General features: G+C 38.1%; 1 protein-coding gene across 5 annotated transcripts in view; it reads right to left on the reverse strand.

Annotated features, from left to right (window-relative positions):
* Window positions 1–327: 327 nt before the first annotated feature.
* The window catches only part of POLD3 (DNA polymerase delta 3, accessory subunit), a 48226-nt gene continuing 21055 nt past the window's right edge, over window positions 328–27498 (reverse strand). For 3 of the 5 annotated variants that reach the window (XM_082411288.1, XM_082411286.1, XM_082411289.1), the window contains exons 4-12: window positions 26890–26929; window positions 25538–25670; window positions 20697–20961; window positions 19515–19587; window positions 16731–16893; window positions 14299–14408; window positions 8517–8629; window positions 7315–7393; window positions 328–2564 (exon numbers count right to left, since the gene is read on the reverse strand). In XM_082411288.1, the coding sequence (XP_082267414.1) occupies window positions 2362–2564; window positions 7315–7393; window positions 8517–8629; window positions 14299–14408; window positions 16731–16893; window positions 19515–19587; window positions 20697–20961; window positions 25538–25670; window positions 26890–26929 (1179 nt within the window). In that variant the 3' untranslated portion in view covers window positions 328–2361. The remainder of the gene's footprint in view (window positions 2565–7314; window positions 7394–8516; window positions 8630–14298; window positions 14409–16730; window positions 16894–19514; window positions 19588–20696; window positions 20962–25537; window positions 25671–26889; window positions 26930–27498) is intronic. The other 2 variants (XR_014250434.1, XM_082411287.1) reach the window with 2 other exon arrangements.

Raw genomic sequence — 27498 nt, forward strand, 5'->3', positions numbered from 1 at the left:
GTTTGAGCTCTATTTTGATAAAGAATCTGAGGCTTAGAAATCTGCCCAAGGTCACAGAGCCAGCAAGTGGTGAAGCCAGACTAACACAATGTGCAAGATCAGGACTAGATTTTCTTCTAAAGAAACTAAAAAATGAGGTTGGCTGAATCTAAGATTTCCCACAGGACTGAAAAAATGATGAAGACAGCAAATAACTTGTCCATCTCAGACTATGGGTATGCAGTTTGAACAATATAAACTGAAAACCAGCCTTGTTCCTGTTCAGAGTTTAAATAATTGCATACACTGTTGCCATCCTGTCAAATAACAGATTCATCAGACAATCAGTTTGAAGCACTGTTTTAAAACAACTTCTCAAATTTATTTAACTCATGTGGATAACATGGTAGAGTTTTTTTTTTTTTTACAAAAAGAAGGAAACAGCCAGCACTTACTACTCACTAAGCCTTGCCGACGGCTCAGAGTGTAGGCAGCATACCGGGCACAGTGACCACAGGATTTGCATTATGCTTGCAAAGACAGAACTCCACTAGCACCAGAGTTTTCCAATTCAAAATGTGATTTAATTAGAGATCCCAGCATGATAATTTTTTTAAAAAAAGGCTGGATTGTTGCTTTTTTTTCTTTAATTTTCCATTTCTATTTAGAAAAATGACTAGAGGCAATGGCGAAAATAACCATTTAAAAGGGATTCCTCTCCAGAAGTTTTTTGTAAAGTTAAATCCAGCCTTTCCACCCTTCTCTCCATCCTTTTACATTTTAAAAAGAAAGGAGTTTGGAATGTGTCAACCTTTACTCAGCTAGCTGCACAAAGCCTCTGCCTTCTCAAGTTGTAGACGTAATGCTGGGACTAATCTCCCAAACCTCTGGTTTTAATCAAGTCCATGGGGTGCCTGGCTGGAGGGCCCTGGGTGACAGTTGCTAAAGAAGCTCCTATTAATCTAAGGTCAGTCACAACACAATCCTAACCTTAAACAGTAGACGGCTGACTGCATCACTTACGACATACACCAGGCGAAGGCAGAAGGAGCAAGAGGCAAGTCAGACGTCCCTCGTCTGTTAGTCATGAGTCACGCCAGCAGCTGAGCCTGTGTTCCTTTCCCCAGAGCTCACTGTGCAAGGTCACTGCCACACCACCTCCATCCCCTGAGCTCACTCTCCAGCCATAAAGGAAGGTGCTTCCAAGTTATCACTGGAATAAATGATTTTCCATAAGTAACAAAAGAAAATGTTTAGATCTACCAATGACTCAGGCTCTCCATCTCTTCTTGGGGAGCCTGTACTTCTAAGCATGTGAGGAAGTTAAAAATACAGAGGTGCAGCATCAGTAGACAATGTGCTTTACCTCTTCCTCATTACCTTCCTGGAAAACTGTTGTTTCTAACATTCAGTTTCCTTGAAAAGGAGAAATTTTACTTAACTGTTGTACATTGCATGTAAGAAGGAACTTCTCTTTTTAGCCTTCATTTCACTGTATGGGTTTCCCTCTCTAGGTACTGAGAGTGGGAAAGGGAGAGAGAGGAGGAGACAAAAATCACAAAGTGTCGTATAAAGCACACCCTGTGTCAGCAACATGACAAGTCCTCTAATGGCATCAATGTTGACTCTAAGTAATTTCTGGCGGGGTTGAATACATCATTACATTTCTATTTGTGCTCTGCCTGAGGCTTTTCCCTAACCACTAATTGCGAATAAAGGGCTCAAGAGTAAGAGCTTTTGTGAAAGGGCTAGAACACAAGTAATGTGCTGGTCTGTGGCCAGGTGTCAGTGTACTTTATAATGGAGGAAAAGAGGATTACCGGGAGATTTTTGTTTCAGCCTTTAGTCCAACCAAGATTTAAAAGACTTACAGAAAATGCTTCACACAGAAGTGTGGTAGTGGGGAAGGGAGAATGGGACAGTGGTAAACACATCCAGTAAAATTCAGGCATAAAAGAATACCCACACAAGTCCACAAAATACAAAAGAACAAGGAGGATCACTTCCTGAGCCATAAATGGATGGATAAGGGCACAGGGTGGGTAGGGCACAGTGGATTAGCCACTAACGGCTTCAGTGATAATTCTGAAACCTGTTCCAATTTATTTTTGGAGTGAATTCTTCTCCTGGACAGGTCAAAATTGTACTTAAAAAATGTCATTAGAAGATAACAGCTTTTGAAATATTCTTTTGCCTCTTGCTTCCAGGTGATTTCCTTTTTGTTGAAAACCAGAAGCCGTATAAACCTTACAGGATGGAAGAACAGTCTTTTGATAAAGATGAGGTTAGGCACTGGATGAACTTACACAGTAAGTGAGAGTCTGTATGTCTTGGTCTTGTCCCTTGACCACTCCACATCTCTGACCTAACAGAGATGGCAGTTCACTTCCTCTGGAAGAAGCCAGTAATGGACACTTGTCTATTGGCTTTGCCCAGAGCAGCAGTTCCTTTCTTTGGGCCCTTTCGTTCCTCTTTGGGTTCCTTTTTCAGAGTCATGGCGGGAGGCCTATGTACAGAGGAAGTCTTCATCTTAAGCTCTTCTTCACTATCTGTGCAGGATTCACTCTCGTAGACCTTTTCAGTTACTGGAAGAACACAGAAAAAAATGGGATATGAGTGTGTTGAGTCATTTAGAACACTGCTCTCCCGAGAGGATGAGATGTCTGGTTCACTCCAGTCCCCTCAGACCCACTGACCACGGGAGGCGTGCTCACTGACCACCGCAGCTTAATCCCGCTGGGAGATCAGATCCCTCCTCAGGGAGGAAGCAGTATTTTGAGCTCACACAGGCCTCTAGCTGGGGCTCAAAATCAACATTTACCCTTACTCCGTCACTGCTATGCCCCATGCCTTTAAGTGGGCGCTTATCATGCGGTTGCCCAAATCCTGCATTTGGGCCTTGGTCTATGCTTAGCTAACTTGCTGAGCTCTACATCAGAACTGTCTGCATCTCAAACACCTACTTCTACCTCCATGCTCTGACTGACTTCTTCAGTCTCACCTCCCTGACCCCCAGTGCCTGCCATTTCCATCACTGGTTTTCCTGGTCTTAAGCTCTGATCTACCAGCCAGTCCCCATCCTGCCTAGCCAGACGCATTGCCATGGACCCTCCTGGCTAGTCCTATCCTGATGTCACCCACTGTGAACTGGAGATTAGCTACTCAACTATTCAGTTCTTGGTTCTCAGTGACCCAGGATTTAGTAATGGTCTACATCATGAAGATGACTATCTCAAGTAAACTTGGTCAGATGACAAACTTGATAGTTTTAATTTTTTTTATTTTTTTTTAAATTAATTAATTAATTTATTTATTTTTATGGCTGTGTTGGGTCTTCGTTTCTGTGCGAGGGCTTTCTCTAGTCGCGGTGAGCGGGGGCCACTCTTCATCGCGGTGCGCGGGCCTCTCACTATCGCGGCCTCTCTTGTTGCGGAGCACAGGCTCCAGACGTGCAGGCTCAGTAATTGTGGCTCACGGGCCTAGTTGCTCCGTGGCACGTGGGATCTTCCCAGACCAGGGCTCAAACCCGTGTCCCCTGCATTGGCAGGCAGATTCTCAACCACTGCGCCACACCAGGGAAGCCCAAACTTGATAGTTTTAAAGAAGGACAAAGATAAAATGAGAAAAAGTTCCCAGTGTTTTTACTCCCTGTCAGCCAAGGGTGTCTTTTGCCTTTTCTCCTACCAATAAAATTCACTGATCCCTCCCCATTGGAAACTTTAAAAAAATTATACCAGTGAGGAGTCACTATAAGGAAGCCCCAAAGGACACAGGCACAGACAATCGCTTCCAACAATGATGTCCCACAACTGATGAGGGTCTCTTCAATACTACTGCAGTGCACACACCAACCGCAAGAAACAGTACAATGCCACCCTCCTGTGACTTTAGAGAGATGCAGCAGCTGTACAGTCAACGTCATCTAAATCCTTTCTCAGCAAATGATGGAAAAAGGAAAACACCTTTTCTTAGCTGAATAGAGTAACCTAATATGCATAATACTCAAATGAGTAAAGTGAAAGGTATTTTTTTCCCATTAACAAACAATGATAGTTTTAAGCTCTCAATTATTGATCATTTCTTTCTAATAAAATATATACGCCGAACTGTTCTAGAGGCATAGGCTTTGGAATCAAATACACCTGTGTTCTAATACCTAGTCTGTCACTTACATAATCTCAAATTTTAATGTGTATCAGAATTACTTGAAGGCTCATTTAAACACGTATGGCTGGACTTTATTTCCAGACTTTTAGATTCAATAGGTCTGGGGTGGACCCAAGAATTTGCTTTTCTAACATGTTCCCAGGTGATGCTGATACGCTGCTGGTCTGGGGACCACACCTTGAGAACCACCATTCTTTGCTCCCCTGTAAAAGGTGATATGCTGCCCTACGAAATGTACAAATACACCCAGTAATCGTTGTTGGCAAGCACTCTTCAGTGCTATATTTTCCCCTTGCAATGGGCCACGCTGGAGGTCAACTGGCTATAACCAGTGGAGTATTCCTTCACCTTATTCATCTATTCTTATTAAGGTTGCATAATCAACAGTCCCCTCCCTAAGAGTTCCTAGGATTTGTCATTACTTTCAACAGCCTAGAATTCACTTTGGCTGACCCCTGTCAACTAAGAGGCTAAAAAAACACTAGTAAGCTTTAAATATATACTAAGCATTCTTGAAGGTCTTAAGGCTCCACAGACCAGAGGCATTAGAATCTCCCATGAGCTTATTAGAAACAAAGAATCTCAAGTCCTAACCTAGGCCTACTGAATCAGAATTTGAATTTTGTCAAGATCTTCAAGTAATGTATCTACTCAGCAAAGTTTAAGAAATGTTGCTCTAAGATACTTGAGGAATTTCCATGCTGTACCTGTTGGTTCAACAATTATGATCCCAGAACATCAGCCCCATCCTGATGTAACTTCAAAAGCATTACATAACTGGATTTTAGAACAAAATTATGAGCTGTTATTTACTCAATATCTCAAATTAGGGAATTCTAAAGAGCCACCTACAGATTTATAGAAAAGACAAGACTTGCTCCTCCATAAGCTATATTATGTATTCAAATGGCGGCATGTCTGTAATATTAAACTTCAGCATCAATTAGCTCATTATTTCATGACTAACCACTGGTTGTTTCATTGCCAATTCTGTCCAATGCACTGCTTGAGGGAGTTAAAAACCAGTCAGGGCAGCACCAACAGAATTTCTTAAGCAGAACACTTTGTATATACCTTAAGAGCTAAAAGGAGCATTTCTATATTCAAAGCTGTGGCTACTTCAAACTACAGAACAAAGGAGATTTCAACTTAAAAATACAGGACCTTTATTTTAGCTGAACAACACACCACTTTTCTGGGCTGCCATAAAAACAGGCCCAGTTTGCATGGGTAAAAGAATTCTTTTCCACTCAACTGTTTTGCTCTTAGAAATCTACCCTGTCCAGAAGTCCACCCCAAATTTATCTCAGGGGCCCAACTCCCCAGTCCCTGTAGTAAACTCACAGAAAGGGAAAGATCAGCTTTTTAAACCCACAGACCAACTCCCACCCAGCACAGGACAGGAGAAGCCCCCTGTGCTGGTACGTTTGGAACAGTCTGAGCAAAGAGAGGAAAGCAGAACTCCTTTGTTGGTTACAGGAGCCAAGATTCATTAGGTTGAGCCTGGACTAAAAACCTTAAAAAAAAATGTGCTATGTGAGCACGGTTTTCATTGTTGCATCCAAGGCTCTTAATAGTCCTGTCTGGAGACAGGAGTACAAAAAAGTTCACATCCCATACCTGGCCAAAACTTGAGTACTATGTTTTGAACAAAGCAATAGGTAATTAGCCACAAATTCCCAATGAACTCTCATAAAGATATTTTTGACACTTTTCTTTTGGGGTACAGGAGGGAAAAACTGGCACTGATGCTTTTGTCCTCTTAAGTTTAAAAGAAAAAAGACTGCGCACTGTGATGAAGAGTGGCCCCCACTTGCCGCAACTAGAGAAAGCCCTCGCACAGAAACGAAGACCCAACACAGCCATAAATAAATAATAGTAAAAAAAAAAAAAAGAATAAAAAATTCAACAGTAAATACGTAAATTACCATTAACAGTCAAACCAAGAGGCTTGAAATTCATTACTAGAAGACTAAAAGCAAAAAACAAACAAATAAAACAAAAAAAGACCAAAATCCAGAATTCATAGGCACAAGAAAGTTAGCACTGAAAAGACAGAAATTTCCTGTGTAAGGAATTTTATTCCCAATCACCTGCTACAATTAAAATGGCAGAGGCCTTTTCAGATGAGTGGGAGGTGGGGAAGGGGAGAGGGCTCAAGACTGATGAAAGGTCTTCACTAGTTTTAACAACCACATTGCCTAGGGAAAGTTGATTCTTCAGAGTCTATCAATCGTTTTAAGACAAAAATTTGAACCGGAAAAGGAAAATCAAGAAAGGGAAAAGCTACTTCTCTAGGAGAGTCAGCGTGTGGCAGGTGCCACAGGAAAGGAGAAATGACAATTCTGGGCTATCTCACTAACAAGAGGTTGAAGAGCCTAAACCCACAACTTTTTACAAACACAAAAGACAGTACCAGGATCTGAACATCTCATCGGGCTTCAAGTGCTAAATCCTAAAAGCCCCACAGAAGTCGGTCAATCGTGGTAGAACAACCTAAAACATGGCTGAAGAATCAAGCAATGACTCAAGGCCTGAATTCTAATTTCCCTCTAGGCCTCCATAAAAAGCACATGCTTTTACCTAACATGGCTTACAAGCAGGAAACATAAAGGAAGTGATTTGGAAGAGTCAGACCCCTCTACAGAACAAATGGGACAAAACACAAAGAAGACTCTTGACACTCTCTTCAGAGTCTAGTCATCTATAGGAGCTTCTTTTCCACTGTTCAAATGTATAAAACAAACATTCAAAAAAACCCCAAATGTTTCTCAATGTCTATGATTTAAAATTGGTTTTGTGGTTTCCATCTTGAATGTGTTTTTTAAATATATTACTTCACATGAATCTTCACAACAATCCCACATGTAGGCAGAATGGTATTTTCCCTCCACTCCACAGATCAAGAAACTCCCCACCGAGATGATGTGACTTTTATGCAAGATCTCAAGCATATGACCCAAACAGGAACCCAGGTATTCTGACTTTAGTTGTAGTGTTCCCTATATTCCACTACTAAAAGTGTGGGCCACAGGAAAGCAGCCCAGCACCACCTGGGGATGAATCATGTGCATATTAAAGTCTGAGGCACCCTGCTCTGTAAGGGATTAAGGTGCTCTCCACGGTAATAACTCTATCTCTGGATTTGGAGTCAAAAAATTTTCTTACCTATGCAGCCCTCCTCGTCCACAAAGGCTTTAGATTTTAGCACACGTTTTCGTTTTCTTTTGTTTTCTCCACTTGAGCCCTAAAAGATCATAGGAAGATCAGAGGATACAACATTAAATTGACCTATCAAGCTATAGAGAAAAATAACAAAAGCTTTTTACTCTATAACAATCACCCTCCAATATTCTATGACGATAAAAAGTTAAACAAGTTATCTACAAATTTCCCTTTAGGGGACCAGCCCAACCACAGACAAGTTACGCTCATTGATACTTCATTGTGAGAAGAAAAGTAGCATGTTGAGCAAAGAACTGTGTTCATTCAGTCAACAAACTTTTGTTGGGTAGTGCAGGTGTCAAGGTTAAAAAGACCAATAGGACAAGGGCCTTAGTGGAGGAGAGAGACAAAGAAAACAGACCATTGCAATCCACTGTGGTAAGGGCTTTAATGGAAGGCCACAGCAGATACTATGGAAGCGCTCAGGGAAGGCCTCTAAACCAAACCAGAGGTCTCCACGGCATCCACCCTTGCTGTGGATACCTGCTAGTTCAATCTTGACACTGCAACGTTACAACTGTCTAATTTAGTATCAAAAGGTATTACTTATACCAACTTCCTTTTCTCTCCACTGGTCTTCCACCCCATTTTCTCTTCAGCTAATGAGGAAATTAGTGCAAAATTTAAATGACAGTCTTAACACAAAGAATTAAGGAAAACTAATAGTCATAAAGGAAAAAAAATGCCCATCTTCTCAGTCCTTCATTATCTACACTAACAGATGCAGACAAGAGCCAGATGAAGATCATTGAAAACTGTATTTCCCCATTTGCAGCCCTTTTCTGGAAGAGCAACAAACCTGCATAAGTTGTTTGTTCTACTCTGTCTTTCACATACTCTGCTGCAAGACTTCACTTTGCACAATGCCAACAGGAGTTGGGTGGCACAGCTGCCCTAAAGCTGGAGGGAATGAAAAACAAAAGAGCTCCCAGGATTGACTTCGGCCACATTCCTGAGATGACACCTAATGGCTGAACTCCCTCTTCAGGTGAGAAGAGAGGGAATGCCCATTCTGCACTACCTATAGGAGAGCAGGACGAGACAGGAGCCGGCTACTGACATCTGTGAAGTGTATAGCAGCGAACTAACGTAGCAGAGTAGTTTTATCCTTGGGTGATAAAGGACACATCCCAGTAAAGTTGTACCTTGACAGAAGGAGGCTCTGGCTCAGTCTTCAGCTCTGGTTCAGGAGATGGAGAAGCAGGAGGAGGTGGGGATGGTGACTCAGCTTCATAAGCCCCAGGAGAGTCTGGTATGACTGAAATAAGGAAACAAGCTTAGATAAAAGAACTACAGCAGTGTCTGGTACAATGCCTTCTCCACTGGCTCTCTAAAATTCCATGTCCAACAAAGGGTATTTTGCAAGCAGTAATTCATGACAACCAAGGACTCTGCAATTATATAACTATAAATACCTTTAAAATACATATTTTATTAATTTTCATACAAAGAGAATCAAAGAATCAAGAATTATTAGAGCTGGAATATACCTTAGAGATCATCTTAGCTAAGCTCCTAATTTTATAGATAAGTCAAAGTATGATGTTGTTTTATAAATATCCACTGATCATCTACCATGTGTCATGTATTTCACTTACATTATTTTACTTTATCCTCACAACAAACCTAAGAGACAAATACTATTATTCATACATTAGAGTTGAGAAAACAGAGGTTCAGAGAGGTTAGTTAACTTGCCAGGGGCACAGAGCTTGCAACCGAGGCAGGAAGTTTTAGACCCCTGTCAGTCTGATTCCATAGCCTTACTATTCCAACTATCCCATGCTACCTTACCACTCAGGGCCAGACATTTTCTCTTAAGATCAAGTAAGTGGAGATAATCCTCAGATTATACCAAATGTGAGTACCTTTCATCTGAAGAGCTACAAATCCGTTAACAAATATATTTAAAATACACCGACGCATCCACATTCCTTATGCTTATGTCACTAAAAATATATTGAGGGAGGATGCTTGACTAAGGCAGACAGACATGGATTCTAGCATATGAATGTGGGCAAGTTGTAAAAAAATCTCTTTGAACTTCAGTTGTATAAAACAGAAATAATAGTAACAGTGATTTTGTGACTGTGATCTGAGGATTATTTGCCATCACTTGAGATGTATGTTAGACTGAAATTTTCCAGCTGATATTAAGAGCATAAACTGTGGGGTGGGGGAATCATCTTTGACACGATGATCACAATTACAGCTCTAACAGCTAGGACTTGCCTGTTAATATGTGTTTGGGAACTATGTCTCACTTGCCTCACTGATGAGGCTTATTTTGCTACACTGAGATTATCAGGAAAGAATATTTTAAGGAGAGAAATATTGCTATGGAAGTGGTACCACCTGAAAAGAGAGTACCACCAGAGGGATCCCATCATTTCTGAATAGTTCCAGAAATAGTATAAGGCCCATAAGAGAGGAAGTGAAAATCCTCAGCTGACCTATTGCTTAATTACCACAAAGAAATTGCTGGTCAAGGGACTGGGTAAGCTGCTTAGCCTCACCTGCTCCCTGAATCTCCTGGCTGTATTCAAATTCTTAGCACAAGTCTTGGATCTGAAATTCTCCCAACCGATTAGGTCAGTGCTAAAAATTATGACAGTGGAGGGTTCAAGGCCAAATGACCTGAAGAGGTGAAGCAGAACAACAGCCAGAAAGAAACAATAAATTATACACTTCAAGTATGAAATGGGCCCCAAAACTTTATAAGCTCTAGGAAATAAAAACATAAAAGGAAAGTGGTCCAGCTATCAACCAGCTCTGGGAGGCTAGAACATGATGGGAGCTCAAGGAAGCAAAAGTCCAGTCAAACCACAGAACCAAGCACCCATTTTTCTGAAGGTATAGCTATTAAGAAAGCTGTGTCACAATGTATTACAGTGGTAGGAGTGAAGTTTATGTGGTGAGGATGCCAAAAAAAAAGGAATTTTGAGTACTCTCAGTAATAAGTTTAAGAGTTCTTACTCGATTTCCAGTTCTGTAACGACTTAACGAAGGAGAACACAATCCCAGTGGCGCCCTCTAAGATCCCTCTCACTGCACTGCATGGACTGTTTATCTACACTCCCCCTTCAGACTCTAAGCTCCACACAGGCAGAGGCACCACGATTTCCCTAGCATTGAATATACAGTAACAATTTCTTTTAAATAAAGGAAAAGAATCATTTTCTGAACTAAATCTCGGATGATGGGTTTCTAGGTCAAGGAAGATTCAGCATATACCTCCTTCTCCCTTCCACACACCCCCAAAGAGAAACATTATAAACGATACTAAAGGAAAGAAATGTTGTAACCCTCTCATAATAGGGAAGAGAAGAACACCAGAGGAGCCAAGGGCTCCTAATGAATAAGAAATTTCAACAAATCCCTGGAAGATGGAAGGCAGATGGGAAAAAGTTGACAAGGGAAGCATCAGTCAATTAGGTGAGTCTGATAGGAGAGGTTACTATACATTATAAAACTTGTATTTTATTTGATTTTTGAAATTGTGTACATGTATTACTTTGCTTAAAAATTTTATTTTAAACAAAATATTTTAAGAAAGGAAGGACAGGGAAAACAACTAGAATTTTCTGGGCTTTACAAACATTAATCATTCATTTTCATAATAACCCTACAAAATCACTATTACTATTTCTGTTTTATATTGATACAACTGAGGTTCAAAGAGATTTTTTAAAAACTTGCCCATATTCATATGCTAGAATCCATGTCTGTCTGCCTTAGTCTTTATTACCAAGCCAAGCATTCTCCCTCAATATATTTTTAGTGACATAAGCATAAGGAATGATGGATGCATTGGTGTATTTTAAATATATTTGTAACGGATTTGCAGCTCTTCAGATGAAAGGTTCTCAAGTAGTGAAACATCACTCACCCCAGGAAAGCAACCTTTGTTGGGGCAGAATAAGAGCTGTGGTAAAACTAATTGCGGGGATCCAGTAATGCAACCACTGTTTATCAGAGTTTTCTGGAAGAGATGGGTAACTAGAATTCCTGAAAATCATTCATAGCTTCCTAGGAAATTTTTTTAACTACTTATCTTAACCTTTAAAAAAGGGGTTGTGGGTCATTTGCTTAACATTCTCTATAAGCAATTTGCAAGGACTGAAAATGGTAGCAAGGACTGAAACATACCATTTAAAACTACTTTTTCCTAGCAATATAGATATTATTCTTAATGTTATTTCTCTCTGGGTCTGGCCTTTTCTTGCTTTACAAAGAGAGTATGTAAAATAGAACTGCTAAAGGTACTTATGACTCTGCCAGGGAGAAAGAGAAAGGAACAGTCCCTTGGGTAGAGAGTTAAGGATATGAAGTTGACGGGAATTTTCTGAGAGAAGGTACTTTCAAGTGTGTTTATTACCATTAAACGCTTACTGAATTTCAATAGGAAAAGTGGGGTGAATAATAAGAAAACTGACTATATGTTAAGCTCTGTCCCGGCACTTTTGACGCAGCATCTTATTTAATGTTCATAAAAGGCCGGCACAGTTTGTGATAACATCCTTATATTAGAGATGAGAAAACAGGAATTGATTAAGTTATCTGCCTAAAGTCACATGGTCAGTGGTAAAGGTTACGATTTAAACCCAGGTCTGTCTAACTGCAAAGTCTCTGCCATTTCCTCCACTCCTGCTGCTCATGTACTAACTTCTAGCTGAAGACAGCATATTGAACTAATAGTGTAACAGAAATAAAACAATAATAGGTTAGAGACTGTATGAAGGTTTAAAATGAAATCCCACTGGCTTTGAGACAAAGAAGAAATTTAGGAATAAAATGGCAAAGGTTTATAAATTTAGTCAGATGCCAAAAATTACCTTTGCCAGAAAAAAAAATCTGAGAGCCTCTGCTTTATATCATCTGCTATTATACGTTGTCCACCTCTTTCACATTTCTTCTCCCTTCCAAACTAAATAACCCCACTCATATTTCTAATCACTTAAGGGTATTATTTTTGTGAGCTAAGGATCAGAACTACAGAGAATATTTCAGAAGTATGTAAAGAGTGTTCAATCAACCACAGTAATTCCTTGACTTAGAGCTGACTCCTTCACTAATACTAGAGTATCTAGTTTACTTTTTTAATGTACATTAGGATGATGGCTTCAAAGACTTTTCTAGAATCTTCCTCAAGTTCTTTTCCTGGTTGGAATTTAGGGAAAACTGTTCCAATTAGCACACATTCCTAAGTTACTTGCTAAGTTATTTTCCTGTGCGTCTGCATAGATTTGCCTCTATTTCCTCAACTCGTAACCAGTCAGAATGTTCCTTGATGGTTGTTTCATCACACACTTGGGAATCTTCCTTTCTGTAGTCTTGGTTAAAGCATTTTGATAAATGACATGGAATTAAGTATACAGCAACTGCCCCACTGGGATGCTCACAATACCCTATCCCTATCCATTCCACAGTCAATGGAAACCCTAAATCCATGGAAGAGTCAAAGATGTACCTCCGCCATAGACATATTCAACTTTCTTGTACAATTTCTTAGATATATTCATTTCCTTTGCATTACTGTCACCTGTATATGTAATTTGTTTTTTCACTCACTTGAGCTAATATCCCCCCACTTTGGGGGAGCCTCTGTTACCATTTTCAGTGCTTCTTACAGTAGTTTCTGGTAAGAGTAGAGTCTAACAAGTTTAGCTTTGTCCTTCAACAGCATAGCAGGTTCCTTTTTTTGCATTCATTTTTCTTTAATCTCTTTTTAGTGTCAGTTTGTTTGCTTTTGTCTACCTTTATATGATGCTGAATCCCTTTGGACGAGAGTTCCCCTGGCCATTACCTAAAATGTTTATACTCATTAGGCCATGAATTCATGGAGGATCAATCACAGCAGCTCAAGCTTTTCACCACTGGTTCTCAAACCAGGCTTTTCAGGATCGAAGTCATCTGGCATATCAGTCCAACCCAGGTATCGTTCTCTTTGGTCTCCTCCTTTTTCTGTACACTTTCATTTACACATTTTGGGAAGGATACTTGATACTGGCTCTTAGAATAATTGATATTCTTTTAAAAGGCACATTAACTTTTCAGGCGAGACTCTTGCCCTTATTCTGTTCGCTTATTGTACAACAGTGTCTACAACTTAAAACTGGAAGGGTTCACAGTGTCATTCCCTCTCAACAATGACCATACAGGTTCTTCATCTTAGCATTGTTTTACTTATGTGGTACAAAACACCACCAATACCCCTGATGCCTACAATATCACCCATTTTATAAGATTCACATGAAGGTACCCAAAGGAAGAGCTCCATTTTATTTTTTAAAAAAGAAAATGTCTTTGATAATAAATGTAATAATCCTTATTCTCTTTCCCTTTGTATTTGCTACTTTGACAAATTACCATAAGATTATGGTTCTTGTCAAAAGGTTAAAGTAGGTTTTAAACAGAAATAGGTACACTGTATCTCTCAGTGCTTGGATTACTATTGTCACTGTGACCCATAATAAGTAACTTTTTAGCTCCTTGAGCCTAAAATCATCATAATAAGAACTGACCCTTCTGTGGACGGAATGTTTGTGTTCCCTCAAAATTTATATGTTGAAGCCCTAATCCCCAATATGATAGAAGTAGGAGGCGGACCTTTGGGAGATAATTAAGTCTCGAGGATAGGGCCCTCATGAATGAGATTAGAGACACAAGAAAGATGATTTCTCTCTTTATCATGGAGGATACAGCAAGAAGGTGTCCGTCTACAAATGAGGAAGAGAGCTCTCACCAGGAACTGAATCGGCAGGCACCTTGATTTTGGACTTCTCAGCCTTCAGAACTGAGAGGAGTAAATTCCTGTTGTTTAAGCCTCTCAGTCTATGGTATTTTTGTTATAGCAGCCCAAATTGACTGAGACAATCCCACTAGCCAAAAATTAAAATTAAAATTTAAAAAATTAGCAACGCCCACCTTCATCTTCACTGCTATCAGACTCAGGAAGTTTGATTCTTCTCCTCTTTTTCTTCATGTTTTCAGTTTCTTTTGTCTCATCATCAGATAACTCCACTTGCTTCCTCCTGTTGCCATTCGGGAATAATTTAAGCATGTTACACAAAATAAAAATGTAAGTATTCATGCGCTACTATCAGCCTTGCTTCATAACTCATGATCTTAATTCCAGAGGGTAGAAAGTAAGAGTCATAATAGACCCATAAGGATACTCTGCTAACTGACCACAGCTCGGTCACTTCATGGGGTAACCAGAATAAAAACTTTCTCTAGCTCTCTAAAGACCACTGTAAGCTACTTACCAGGTTATTGAAAAATTTTCCAAATTCCTTCTTACTTCCCCTACTGGCCCTTCAATCATTCAACAAGCATTAAATAAGCAGCTACTACCTACATAAAGGCTTTTTGCTAAACACTCAGATGCAAAGATCGAGAAAATACCGTTGTTCTCAAGAAGCTCTGGCAGGAAAAATGGGTATAAATACCACTAACTATAAAATACAATGTGATAAATTTTACTGGACAAATAACCTATATCCATCTTGACATTATTTAGCTCCTCTGTCTGGATACTCCACCACACTATTCATTCAATCAACAATAATTTATCAAGGGCCTAGTGTGTGTTATAGACACAAATAAGTACAAGACATAGTTTTTACCTTTAATCTTATTTCTTATGTAACTAAATATCAACTTATTTTTCTACCTTAAGCTAGGAAAATAACAAATTAAACCCAAAATAAGTAGAAGGAAATAATAAAGAGCAGAAATCAATGAAATAGAAAATTTTAAAAGGTAAAAGTTATTTTTCAAGAAAAGATTAATAAAATTAGTAAGACTTTTACAAGACTGATAAAGAGAAAAGTATACATTACCAATGTTAGGAATGAATGAAGAAATCTATAGTGATACCTACAGATTCCATAGATACTCAAAGAATAAGGCTATATATATTATAAACAATTTTATGCCAATAAACTCAACAACTCAGATGAAATAAATTCCTTTAAAAACACATTCAAAATTGACCCCAAAAGAATAAGAATATTTGAATAGCTCTATTTAAAGAAATCAAATTCATAATAAAAATTTTCCCCCAAAGAAAACCCCAAGCCTGGATCCACTGGTGAATTTTATCAAACTTTTAAGAAAGAAACAATATATACCTTACACAAACTCTTTGGAAAAACAGAGGAGGAGGAAACTCCTCTCAACTGGTTGTATGAAATGAGCATAACTTTGATACTGAAATCTGACAAAGACATTACCAGCAAAGAAAATAACTGATTATAGCCCCCATAAATATAGATGCAAAGAATTCTTAACATAACGTTAACAAATCGAATCTAGCAATATATAAAAAGGATAATACATCATGACCAAGTGGGGTTTATCTCAAGAATGCAAGGCTGGTTTAACATTTGAAAACCAGTCAGTGTAATTCACCACATTAACAGAAACACCATACGATCACCTCAGTAAATGTGGAAAAAGTATCTGTCAAAATTCAACACCCATTCATAAAACATTTCAGCAAACTAGGAATAGAAGAGACTTCCTGAATCTGGTAAAGGGCATCTACTAAAAACATACAGTTAATGTCCTACTTGGTGGTGAAATCCTGAATGCATTCCTGGCAATAACCATCAACAGCGAGTGTCGTACCCATGGTTAGAAACATTTTAATCCATCCCAATCATATGTTCCTAGGAGGTGAGGCCCACTGGACAGAGAGCTCTGACCCTCTGAAACATCAGCATTTTGTTGATGTTCTCTAACAGCGTAGCCCCAACCTTGCCACAAAAGTCAAGTATGTCTGAGCCTATCAGTGCTGACAGTGTCCTTTAGAATTTCTTTCAACAGACTAGCTCCTACCAACTATGAGGTAGTGTCTCAAATTCCTGGATTCATTTTTAACAGCTTGTGTGCTTTTTATTTCTTTTCTAATTACATTTTACCACTTGAAAAATAAACTCATTGATATAAAAAGAAAACAAAGAACTTTTTCTCTTAAATTTCACTGGAAACAGTAACCCCTCATTTGGCAATCTGAGGTGAAAAACAGACACAGAGACATACAATCAGGCACACTTATGCCATGTCCACAAATATAAAATGAAGTAAAGGAGAAGACAATCAATTTAAATCAATGGGGCCCAAAAAACTGGCTTTGGGCTCTAAATCATCTGAACTGGCTGATTCAAGTTCTGCTTCACTAGACAAGCTATGGAGCTTCTCTCTTCATTTTGGTTATACAGCTGTATCCCTAAGGCTATCCCTAGTAGGATTTAGTGCTCAACTGAAAACTGCCTGCTTGTCAATAAGCCCAAAAAGACCTGCTCACCCCCAGCAGAGACACTCTTCCCCCACAAATAACAAAATTTTCCTACCTTTTTTTTTCCTTCTGCTGCATCTTAACAGGCTCTGCTTTTTTGCTAGATTTCTTCAGGCCCACAGGGGCTGCCAGCTTTGGTTCAGTGACAGACAGTGGAGGTTGCTCCACTTTTTTTTCTTCTTTCACTGCTTGTTCTGAATCCAAATTTTTAATTTTATCTGTAAATAAAGTATAGCAGATGATATATAACCCCATCGTGCAATATTAATCTATCATTCCTTTGACAGTTTACTAAGTGCCAGGTAATATATTAGGAACAGGGGCTAAAGGGATAAAAAACAGTCCCTGTCCTAACAGAGCTCATGGTGTAGTCAGAGAACATTTCTCCTTTCCAACTACCACTCTAGCTATAACTGTTTTCATTTCTGCCTCCTGCTAATCCCTCATTATATCAAAGCCCCCAAGCCAAATGATAGTAAACGTAGCACTTAGAAAAAAAATGAATACAACTTTATGAAGTACCAACATTCTCATTTGTTAGATGAGGAAATTAAGAGTCAGAGGGATTAAAAGATGTTTCCCAAGAGTATGCAGCTTATGAATTCTGAAAACAGAAAAGCATCTCCTTTGTATACGCAAAAAAATATGAAACACCCTTTTAAGCAAAGAATGATAACAGATGATGACTTTTTAATTGTCACCAATGCTGTAATTTTTTGGAATATATAAAGCATTAAGGTTTTTGTTACTGAAACAGAATTCATATCATAAAATTTACCCTTTTCAAGTGTACAATTCAGTGGTTTTTAATTGCAACACCACCAACCAATTTTAGAACATTTCATCACCCCTAAAAGAAACCCTATACCCATTAGCCATCACTCTCCAACCCATCCCTTAACAACCACTAATATACTTTCTGTCTCTATAGATTTGCCTATTCTGAACATTTTGTGTAAATGGAATCATATAACATGTGGCCTTCTGTGTTTGGCTTCATTTATTTTGCATAACATGTCAAGGTTCATCCATGTTGTAGCATGTATCAGTATTTCATTCCTTTTCATGGCTGAAAAATATTCCATCATATGGATATATCACATATCATTTAACCATTCATCACATGATAGACCTTTTTGGTTATTATGAATAATGCTGCTATGAACATTTGTACAAGTTTTTGTGTGGACACACAGTTTTAATTCACTTGAGTAGATACCTAGTAGTGGAAGTGCTGGGTAACTATGTTTAATTTTTTGAAGCACTGCCACACTGTTTTCAAAGTGAGCACATCATTTTACATTCCCTACAGCAATGTATGAGGGTTCAATTTCTCCACATTCTTGCTAACACTTGTTATTGTCTGGCATCAAGTTTTAAATGGTTCAAATACCAGCAATCAACTCTTTTCATCCAGCTCTCAAGCTTCATTTTCATTGCATTGATCTTGTCATGTGTCAAATACAATAAAAACATTCATAATTTTACTCTAAACATTAAGCCTTGAAAAAATCATCTGTTAAATAAATCAGCTTTGTAAGCCATTCTTTTAATTAAGTGAATATTTCATTCCTTTATTTTATCCAGGTTTCCCCCCTCCCTCTATTACATTCTATCATAATATCCTGTTACTCTCTGCCTAGCTATTACAATCATTAAGTATTTTATTTTTTCTGTATTTATTTGTCTTTCTATTCCAGTAGAATATAAGGGACATGAGGACATTTTCTGCATTGCATCACTAGCGCATAATAGTTCCAAGCATTTAGTAGGTGCTCAATAAATATTTGCTAAATAAACACATGAATAAATAAATGTATACTTCTGTTTGACTTTTACAATTTGCAGTCATGTTTTATGTATTTTAGAAATAATAGTAATTTTAAAATTCACTGGCTTTTAAGGTTACAAACATATTAAAAACAACAACAACAAATAAACATGTGGGCCTCATCAAAATTGCCAAGAAACCACACAATCTGATTGGGTATAGTGGACTAGCACCAGCTGTGCAGGCCAGTGACATTAGCATGACATATTTTCACAGAAGTAGGGAGCCCTCCTTATGCACTGTGCCTGCAGTAATACAATCATGCCTCCCAATAACCTGACAGTAGCAAACTTTCAATATTTTTTCAGAACATAAAAATGTTCTCTGATAGCTTTTATGGCAAATAAAAATACTATTACCCCAATCTGTCCCCTGACTACCATTTTGACCATCACAGAAAAGCAGATTTCTGACTAATTTTGCTTGCATAGGCATGTAACAAGTGCTATGCTCCAAGAAGTGTGCCATAATTATCCTGCAACTCCTGCATTCTTCCTGGTATTCTGGCCACATACCCTCAGGGGATGTGTACTTGATATGCGAAGTACAAAAATATGTGGTTATTGGTTCTTTCTATATGAAAGAATTCTCATCTAAATATATTTTTTTAAATAAAGGAGATTTGCTTTCTCAAAAACTAAATATTTATAAATGGCCATTATAAATAAACTTCCCTGTTATTTTAAACACCCATTTTCAAGAACACTATGAAACAAATATTTAATTCTCTTTTCAAGGCAGGAAGTAAAAACAGAAATAAGTAAACTACCCTCCAGGATATCTCGACTGAACCCAGCTCACCCATAAAATCTACTGTTCCAGTTGGTTATATTGGTTATATTCATCAACATATAGGTCCGTATACTACAAGTTTATGTTAGGATGTGGGAATGCCACATGGCAGTGTGTTAGATGGGTAAAAACTGGACAAGGTGGTTTTCACCTCAGATATAATGTTATTATATTAACATTCATATATTAGTCAAAGGAAGGTAAGAACATGCTTACTCATAGCAGCTTTTCCAAAAAAATTGCTTATCGCATTCGCTTTCCCTGGTGCCTTGCTGCCTACCGAAGATGCCTAAAAGCATAGAAAAAGAAAACACACATGATTTTTTTTCTAGTGTTTAGGCTGTTCTTCAAGTAGCAGTCAAAAAATCTCTTCAATAGCAGAGCACACTCTCATGATCATACAGTCTCTATTTTATCATGCCAAAACGTGTAGGCACTAGATATAAGAACAAATCCAGACCAGACAGTATTTGGTGTTAATTGCCATAGCTTAGTTTCCCCTGGTTTTTATAAAATTATTATCCATGAATATGTCTAAACTTTTTTAGAGTATATTTAAAAACTACTTAGTTTGACAGAATTAAAACACATCAGAGGCAACATGGTACAAAATGGGGAAAAAACCTCCAAAACATTACATTTGTAATCATCCTAAGTGGAACTGAATGCTGGTTCCACCACGTAATAGCAATATGACATCCAAATTACTTAACAAGATGATAATATCTCCCTCACAGAAGTGATAAGAGGATTTAAACAAAGACCAAACTATTGGCACTCAGTAGGAGCCCTATAATTGTCAGTGCTTTCCCTCTCCCTCTCCTCTCCTTTCCCAAAGTGGAAGCTTTAAAATGACAATAATGGTAATAATAATAATGGCAATAATTATGCTTTTCTAGATTATTTTTAATAGTATCTTATGAGACTTTTCTTAAGTCAATGCACTTTAGTTCAGATGACTGAACAATAAAAAACTAAGGAAAGGGATGAAAGAAAAAAATAAGAAAAATTCATTAAATAGAATGAGAATGTTAAATACACTGGCAAAGCCCAAAATATAGATGTTCCCAAATAACATACTGCTAATATACAATTCCTTGCATTATTTCAACTGGGTCTCACAATAATCTTGTGATGTGTACAGGGCAGGCATTACATTTTACAGGAGCATCTGAGTTTTGGTGAGAAGCATTAACGAAAGAAAAAGGACTACTTCAGGTGAGAATATCAAGAATTAAAGGATTAAAAAAAAAAAGAATTAAAGGGTTTACACTAAAGCAGAAAAAACAGAATTAAATATCAGACCTTAAATAATTAAACTACTACCACTGGAATTGTTAAATGCTTTTCTAGTTACCCATTCTGAGCTGTAAAAGCATATTTTTAAAGAAGACTTACATTCGTTACTTCTTTAGCCTCTGCTCTGGTTTCCTTGTTGGCATCTTGGGTTTTAGAAGCAGCTTTAGAAGCAAACATGCCCATGATTCCTTTGGGCTGCTGGGAACTCTGTTTGGGGATAGGTGGGCCATGACCATTGGTGGTCAACTCATTACTGGCTTGTGTCTCAGGTGATACCGGAAGATCTGACTGCTCAAACTTTTCAGAAGATGAGGATTCAGCAGGAGCTCTAGGGACAGCAGCTGCACACTGGATGGCACTAAACCTGAGGACAGAAATGTTACATTAAATTAATTGATGTCAACATCAAACCTTATTTTTAAACTCTTGCTTCTTCCCCACAATACTTTCTAACCCTAATACTATAAAATTAGAAAATTTTAGAACTAGAATGGATTTTAGAAATTAGTTTGTGCAACAAGTACTGGAGAGGAGTGAGTGAAGTCCTAGATTATACATCTTGTTAGTAATAAAACTAAGATTGGAAGGTGTCTTCTACCAAGCCATATGGGTATTCTTGCTTTTTTGAAAAAAGCATCCTAATTCAAAATAGTAAGAATACACCAAACAATAATAAAACATTAGTAATTTCACCATCTTTGGTAAACCAAATGGTTATCTCTTGTTTTTTAAAGACCTTCAATGTATAGGGCTAACAATACCATAAATACTGACAGAATCAAAATTAAGAGCCTTAAATATTAACAAATTTCCTGGCAACTCTCCTGGCCAGAATGGATCATGCTTTAAAACATGGAATAAGCTGGGAACAGAGCCACTGGCTTCTATAACCTGTGGTCCTTTATAGTCACTTGTTTAATAATTTATAATAATCCCAACTAACAGCACCAGACAAGTATGCCCATCGCCAAGTGAAGAAATTTGGAACAATATGCATGACGTATTAAAGGGAACATTCATCTCTTCTTCTCTAATCATTGTAGATGTGCCTGTTTCACAAAGATCCATAATGGAATGTCCTACATTGTGAATGGGTAACTGATCCAGCCTTGTCAAACAGTTGTACTTAAAGCAAAGTTTCCAACGTTTCCTAAGAAAGAAGAACATTCTATTTCCCTCAGTCTTTTGCTTATTGAGGGTAGGTAAGAGCTCCTTGAAGGTAAGTATATTATTCATCTTTTGTATTTCAGGCACCCAGTACAAGACCTGGCACAGAGAAATACAGGTTGAAAGAAAGATTATTTAAGTCACTGAAAGTGAGGCTTCTGGCTTTTCTCCTTTCTTTAGTGTATCATCTCGACTTGGGGTGGGAGAAGATGGAGGTTAAGAAACTATGTGGTGATAGCAATTATCTTACAGATCAACCAGGCACAACTCTGAGATTAACTGGCCTAAGATAAAAAATCCCTGATAATATCACTTAATTTCTGAAGTAACTTTAGGCTGAACAGCCCTGAGCTAGAGTCCACAGTTCCAAAAACCTTCCACTGATTTATTACAGTCCACATAGAAAACCCCATATTAACACAAATATTTTGTGCATCAGAGTTAAGAACAGACGGAAATCATTTCCTTTCACTCACCACTCTTCCTCTCTGGCCCTGCAGTGCCTCCATGTACAAGGAAAGAGAGCAATGTTTTATTTCATTGTCAACATCTAAAGTTGGCCCCGAGACAACTCTTTCTCCATTCGGTCTACATTCCACACCTTAGGGTCAGAACCAGGAATTGGCAATGAGGAAGAGACCAGGTTAGGCTGGGAACATGTCCGAAGAGAGAAGAATCTGCTCAATCTAAAATTTCAACTTTCTTCCTGTCACAACACTTCTTAAAACACATGAAACAATGTGTCAGGTCTCAGTTGGCCCATGATTCTCAGGACCAAATACAAACTTCTTTACTGGAGATAAATTCCTCACATTTCTACCGAGGATACTTTAAGTATTTAAAGTTTCATTAAAGTGCTTCCTACTATCACATTTCTACTTGCCATGTTTATTTTAGCGGTCCCTATGCAAATTTCATTTTGGACTTTTGAGTCACTTTTATTCTTGTTTGCTTACTAACTAGATATAACAGAATTGATTTTTAGAGTTTGACAAACCACAACTAGATTTTAATACAGATTATTTTTGAAATCTAATAATACAACTTACAAAAACATATCTGGGTATTAATGTTTTCTTATAATCCTTCCCTAAAAGACACCAGACATAAATTACTCTTTAGCTGTACATTCATTATTTATCTAATAAATATTTGTATGCCTATTATACTCAAGGTTTTGAGCTGAAGAAAAAAAAAGAACCAATGTCTACCATTAATTCACTCAACAATTATTTACTGAATGCTTCCCATTTGCCAGGCACCATTTTGGGTATACACTGGTTAACAAAATAGACATGATCCCTATGCTCATGGAACTTACAGAAATTATTTTTGGCAATCCTATATCTATTTCTCCTCAAGGACCCAACTTTATCAGTTATCCCATCCCCCCCAGTATCTTCAACCATTTCTTCTTTTTATAGCTCTTTCCTAATAATACAAGTTCAAGGCATTCTCAACTTTAAAAATGTATATATCCTCCCTGAGCCTCAATTCCTCTGTAGCAGGTTACCTCTCTTTTTCCTCCATCTTACCGTCAAATTTCCTGGAAAGTTGTCCCTATCTGCTGTCTCACTTCCTTATATCCCTGTCTACCCAGCTGACCAGAAGCTGGTTGCTCCACTGAAACTGCTCTTACCAAGGCCATCACTTTTCAGTTCCTGTTTTACTCAGCTTCTCAGAAAGGTTTGATATTGTCAACCAGTCCCTCCTTCTTGAAACTCTCTTCTTAGTTTTTAGAACTCCAGACACTCTCATGATTTTCCTCTTATCTCTGGCTGCTCCCTCTTAGGTCCCTCTTTTCTGCCCACCCCTTAAAAAACAGCTGTCACTTAAATAGTGCTTACTGTGTGCCAAGCATTGCTCTAAGTGCTTTACATATATTAATTCATTTAATCCTCTACAACCCTGAGGCTGATACTAATTTTATTAGTTTCATTTCACTGATGAGGAAACTCAAGCAGAGAGGTTAAATAATTTGCCCAAGGGGTTACACAGCTAGTAATTGTGGCTGGAGTTTAATAACTTTCTGCCCTTTAGTCTATGCATTCTCTCTGCATGACTGTATCTACTGCTGTAGCCCAATTAATTATCTATTTTCTCTGATTCCAAAATCTCGATCTTTACCCTCAGATTTCTCTCCTTAGCTCTAGACTCCCCTATCTACTGCAAAGGACACCTCCACTTGGACTCCCGACAGGGTACTAAAACGCAACATGTCCAAAGCCAATTCATCATTTTTCCCTTCTCCCAAAGCCTGCTCCTCCTCATATATTCCTCTTCTTAGTGATGGTACCATTATCCATCCAGCAATTCAAGCCAGAAGCATGGCCATCATCCTTAACACCATGAACCCCACCCCCATCCCCACCACACACACTCTCCTGGTCCCTAACCACTACCACACCATCCAGGTTTTGATGGTATGACTCTTTAACCTCTGTACCTCTCCATTTCCAACACCACTACTATACTTCAAATAACTGTCATCTCCACCCTGAATCACTGCAACATTTATCCTTCCTGATGGCCTTGCCTTCAGATTACTCCCTTCAGATCCATTTTCACCATCACAGTCAGAGTGATATTTTTATGATGCAATTCTGATCATTTCAATCATCTGCTGCAAAATCTTCAGTGGCTCCCCTGTGCCCTTGGAATAAAGCCTAAACTCCTTATCCTAGTAGTCAAGCATACAGTCTGACTCCTTGTATCATTATTTCCAGCCTCTCACTCTAATTTCCAACCATAGAAAACTACTGTGGTTCTGCACAAGCACCACGTGTTCTCTCAGCCTTGTCCTTACTCTCTCACTTCCCTCTGACTGGCTACTTCTACTAGGCCTTCAGGCCTCAACTTCAATGCCGTACCCTTCAAGAAGCCATCTCTGTCTTGCCTCCTCACTACACCCCAACCAAAAAGGGGGGGATGAGTGTCCCCCAACATCCTCCCACACTCTTATTCATATTGTAGCACTGTCACACAATACTGTAATTGCCTCCCATAGGATCATCAGTTCCATAAGCAGGTACTGGGCCTTATTCACTCTATAGTATGTGGCATGTCACACGTACTCATCAAATCTTTGTTGAATTAATTCAAATTATCCTGCTTAGTACCTATCAAAGTAGTAGGTGTTCACTATATGTCTGGGGATCTGGCCTGAACCATCCATACAACCTCACAAAGCAGGCATTTGACCAAAGCTCAAAAGAGTTTAAGTAACTTGTCCAAAGCTACTGGGCCATGAGCAACAAAGCCAAAAATCAAGCCCATGGCAATCAATTTCCAAAACCCATGTGCAATATAGTCCACCTCCTCCCTGTGCTGTGAAAGATACAAAAGATGAACAAGATCTGATCCTGGCTGTGGAAGATCAACTGATTTTGGATGGAAGGTAGAGGAATATTAAATTAGGAATAGTTTTTTGAAGGATAACATTTGAACTGGTTCTTGACAGATGGGTAGGATTTAGACAAGCAGAGACTGGGGTAAAGGAGTAATGAGGGGGCCCAACAAACAACATTTCTGGTAGTAGTGACAGGATAAATACATGAGAAATAGATTTATGGGGAGTCTACTGAGGTTTTCAGTATGGGTTGTGGCTGCTATTTTTCACCTTATGATGTACTAATAAAACCAGGCATGTGTCTTACTGCAAGATAAATGGGGTTTTACTAGACTTGGCGTTCACTCTTAAGACGCAGCCACTGTGTAAACATCTTACAAAATCAATTTGTAAAGAAGCCCACAAGAAACATTAAGGAGCTCACTTGCTGCAGTTCTGCAAGTTGCTTTTAAGGATGTCATAGTCGGTATTGAACAGAGGCCCACTGTCCTTTAGCATGGCTTTCTGGATGCTGTACACATGTACACTGGCAGTCACAGCTAGCTTGGACTTCACTGCTACAAGTCAACAGGAAAAGCAGTCTGTTAATACACAAACTTCATAACATGTGGGGAGTTTAACAAGAAACCCTTCTGCATTAAAACCATTTGTAATCTGTGGTGGTCCAAAAAGCTCTAAAAGGCCAAACAGTCTTATATACAGTATAATATCAACTCTTCTGTCTGTGACAAGGACATTAAGAAAGGTAGGTGGTGGTGAGTCAGTTCTAAGTACAGTACTGTGAAGGTATCACTCATCCAGTGGACACTCAGTAAATATTAATGAATAATTGATGATACTATGATGTGGTTTTTTTTTCCCCCTCAGTCAGGGAAGAATCTTATACTCTAGCATATAAACATAGCAACTGAAGAATAAGTAATTTCTGAGAAGTCTCGCTTATATAATTCAATTTTAGTTTACAAAAAGAAACTCTATATAACAAAAATACTACTAACCAGATAAGTCTGCAGAGGAAATACACAAAAGAACATCACAAGAACAAATTTTAGGTTCCATGAAGGAAGGAACCATGCCTAACTTGTTCCAAGTCTCTAGTGCCTAGCACAGAGCTTGACACAGAGTAGATACTCACTATGTATCTACTGAATGAATAAATCTACCACTGTGGGAATTCAGAAAGAAAATACTGGACATTTCCACCATCTTGAATACCTCAAAGTTAATTTATAAGAAAACAACTCCACTGGTAGGCATCTTAATATACAAAGTACAACAGTGCAGGTTTTGTCTTGAGACATAATCCAAGATCGTGTGGCTGACTGTTACAAAATTCCTTTGAATTGGGTATTAAAAAATAGAACAGTAGCATTAATAGTCTTGAAATGGGTAGGCAAATTTAATTTAGAAGTTATACTAAGTTTTTCTGACTTCAGAAAAGCATTCTTTAATTTTCTTCCTAAAAAAACTGTTATGGGATACAACACAATAGAGACCACTGTCTTCTGGCAGCTGATGAGGTGTTCCATATGGTATTCATAATAGTTTTTTACGTCTGTCACGGTTTTGAAACCCCGTGATAAAAGCGCTTTATAAATGTCAGCAGCCATTGGCCTTAAAAATGGGAAATTAGTGTAGTATCATCTTTTAACATGTTTCAGAAATTACTAATAAAAAGAATACATGGCTCTCCAGTAAAACAGCTAAATATATATGAGATGTTAATGACACTGATGCCATAAGAGGAAAAACTTGCTAAATCGCTAAAATACTTACCTTCCAATTTATCTTCTCTCACTACTGCAACCTTGTGGCACTGTAACAAAATAACACTTCATTGGTATTTAAAATAGTACAACTTGCAATTTTAACGTTTCCTTGCCAAAAATTCATTTGCACTTGGATGTGAAATTAGCAACATTAGGTACCCCTGAAAATGTATGTTACAGTTTAATAAAGTCAGACTCATTTTTAACTTGCTTACTTTGAAACTTCTCAATCAGGTTAAGGAAAGTGAGAGAGTGTAGATATCAGTACCAAAAAAACCCCCAAAACTCAAAAAAACACAGCAGCTCAAAATAGTGTGAGGAAAAGAGGACTTTTTACTAAGTAATGTAATGAGAATTACTGTATAATCATATGGAACCAGATAAAAATTGGATCTCTCACACCATACAAAAAAAATAAATTCTAAATGGATCAGAGATCTAAATGTAAAGAATGAAACATATATATATAAAATATGCACAGAAAGAAAATATGGGTGAATTCTTCTATAAACTAATATAACCTGAGAATGAGGAAAAGTTTCTTGACTATAATTCAAAATCCAGAAGTAACTGAAATAATCCATAAAAACTAAAAATCATTTTTGGATGATAAAAA

This window comes from Balaenoptera physalus (genome assembly GCF_965194825.1).
Source record: "Balaenoptera physalus genome assembly, chromosome: 10".
NCBI classification, from domain to species: Eukaryota; Metazoa; Chordata; class Mammalia; order Artiodactyla; family Balaenopteridae; genus Balaenoptera; species Balaenoptera physalus.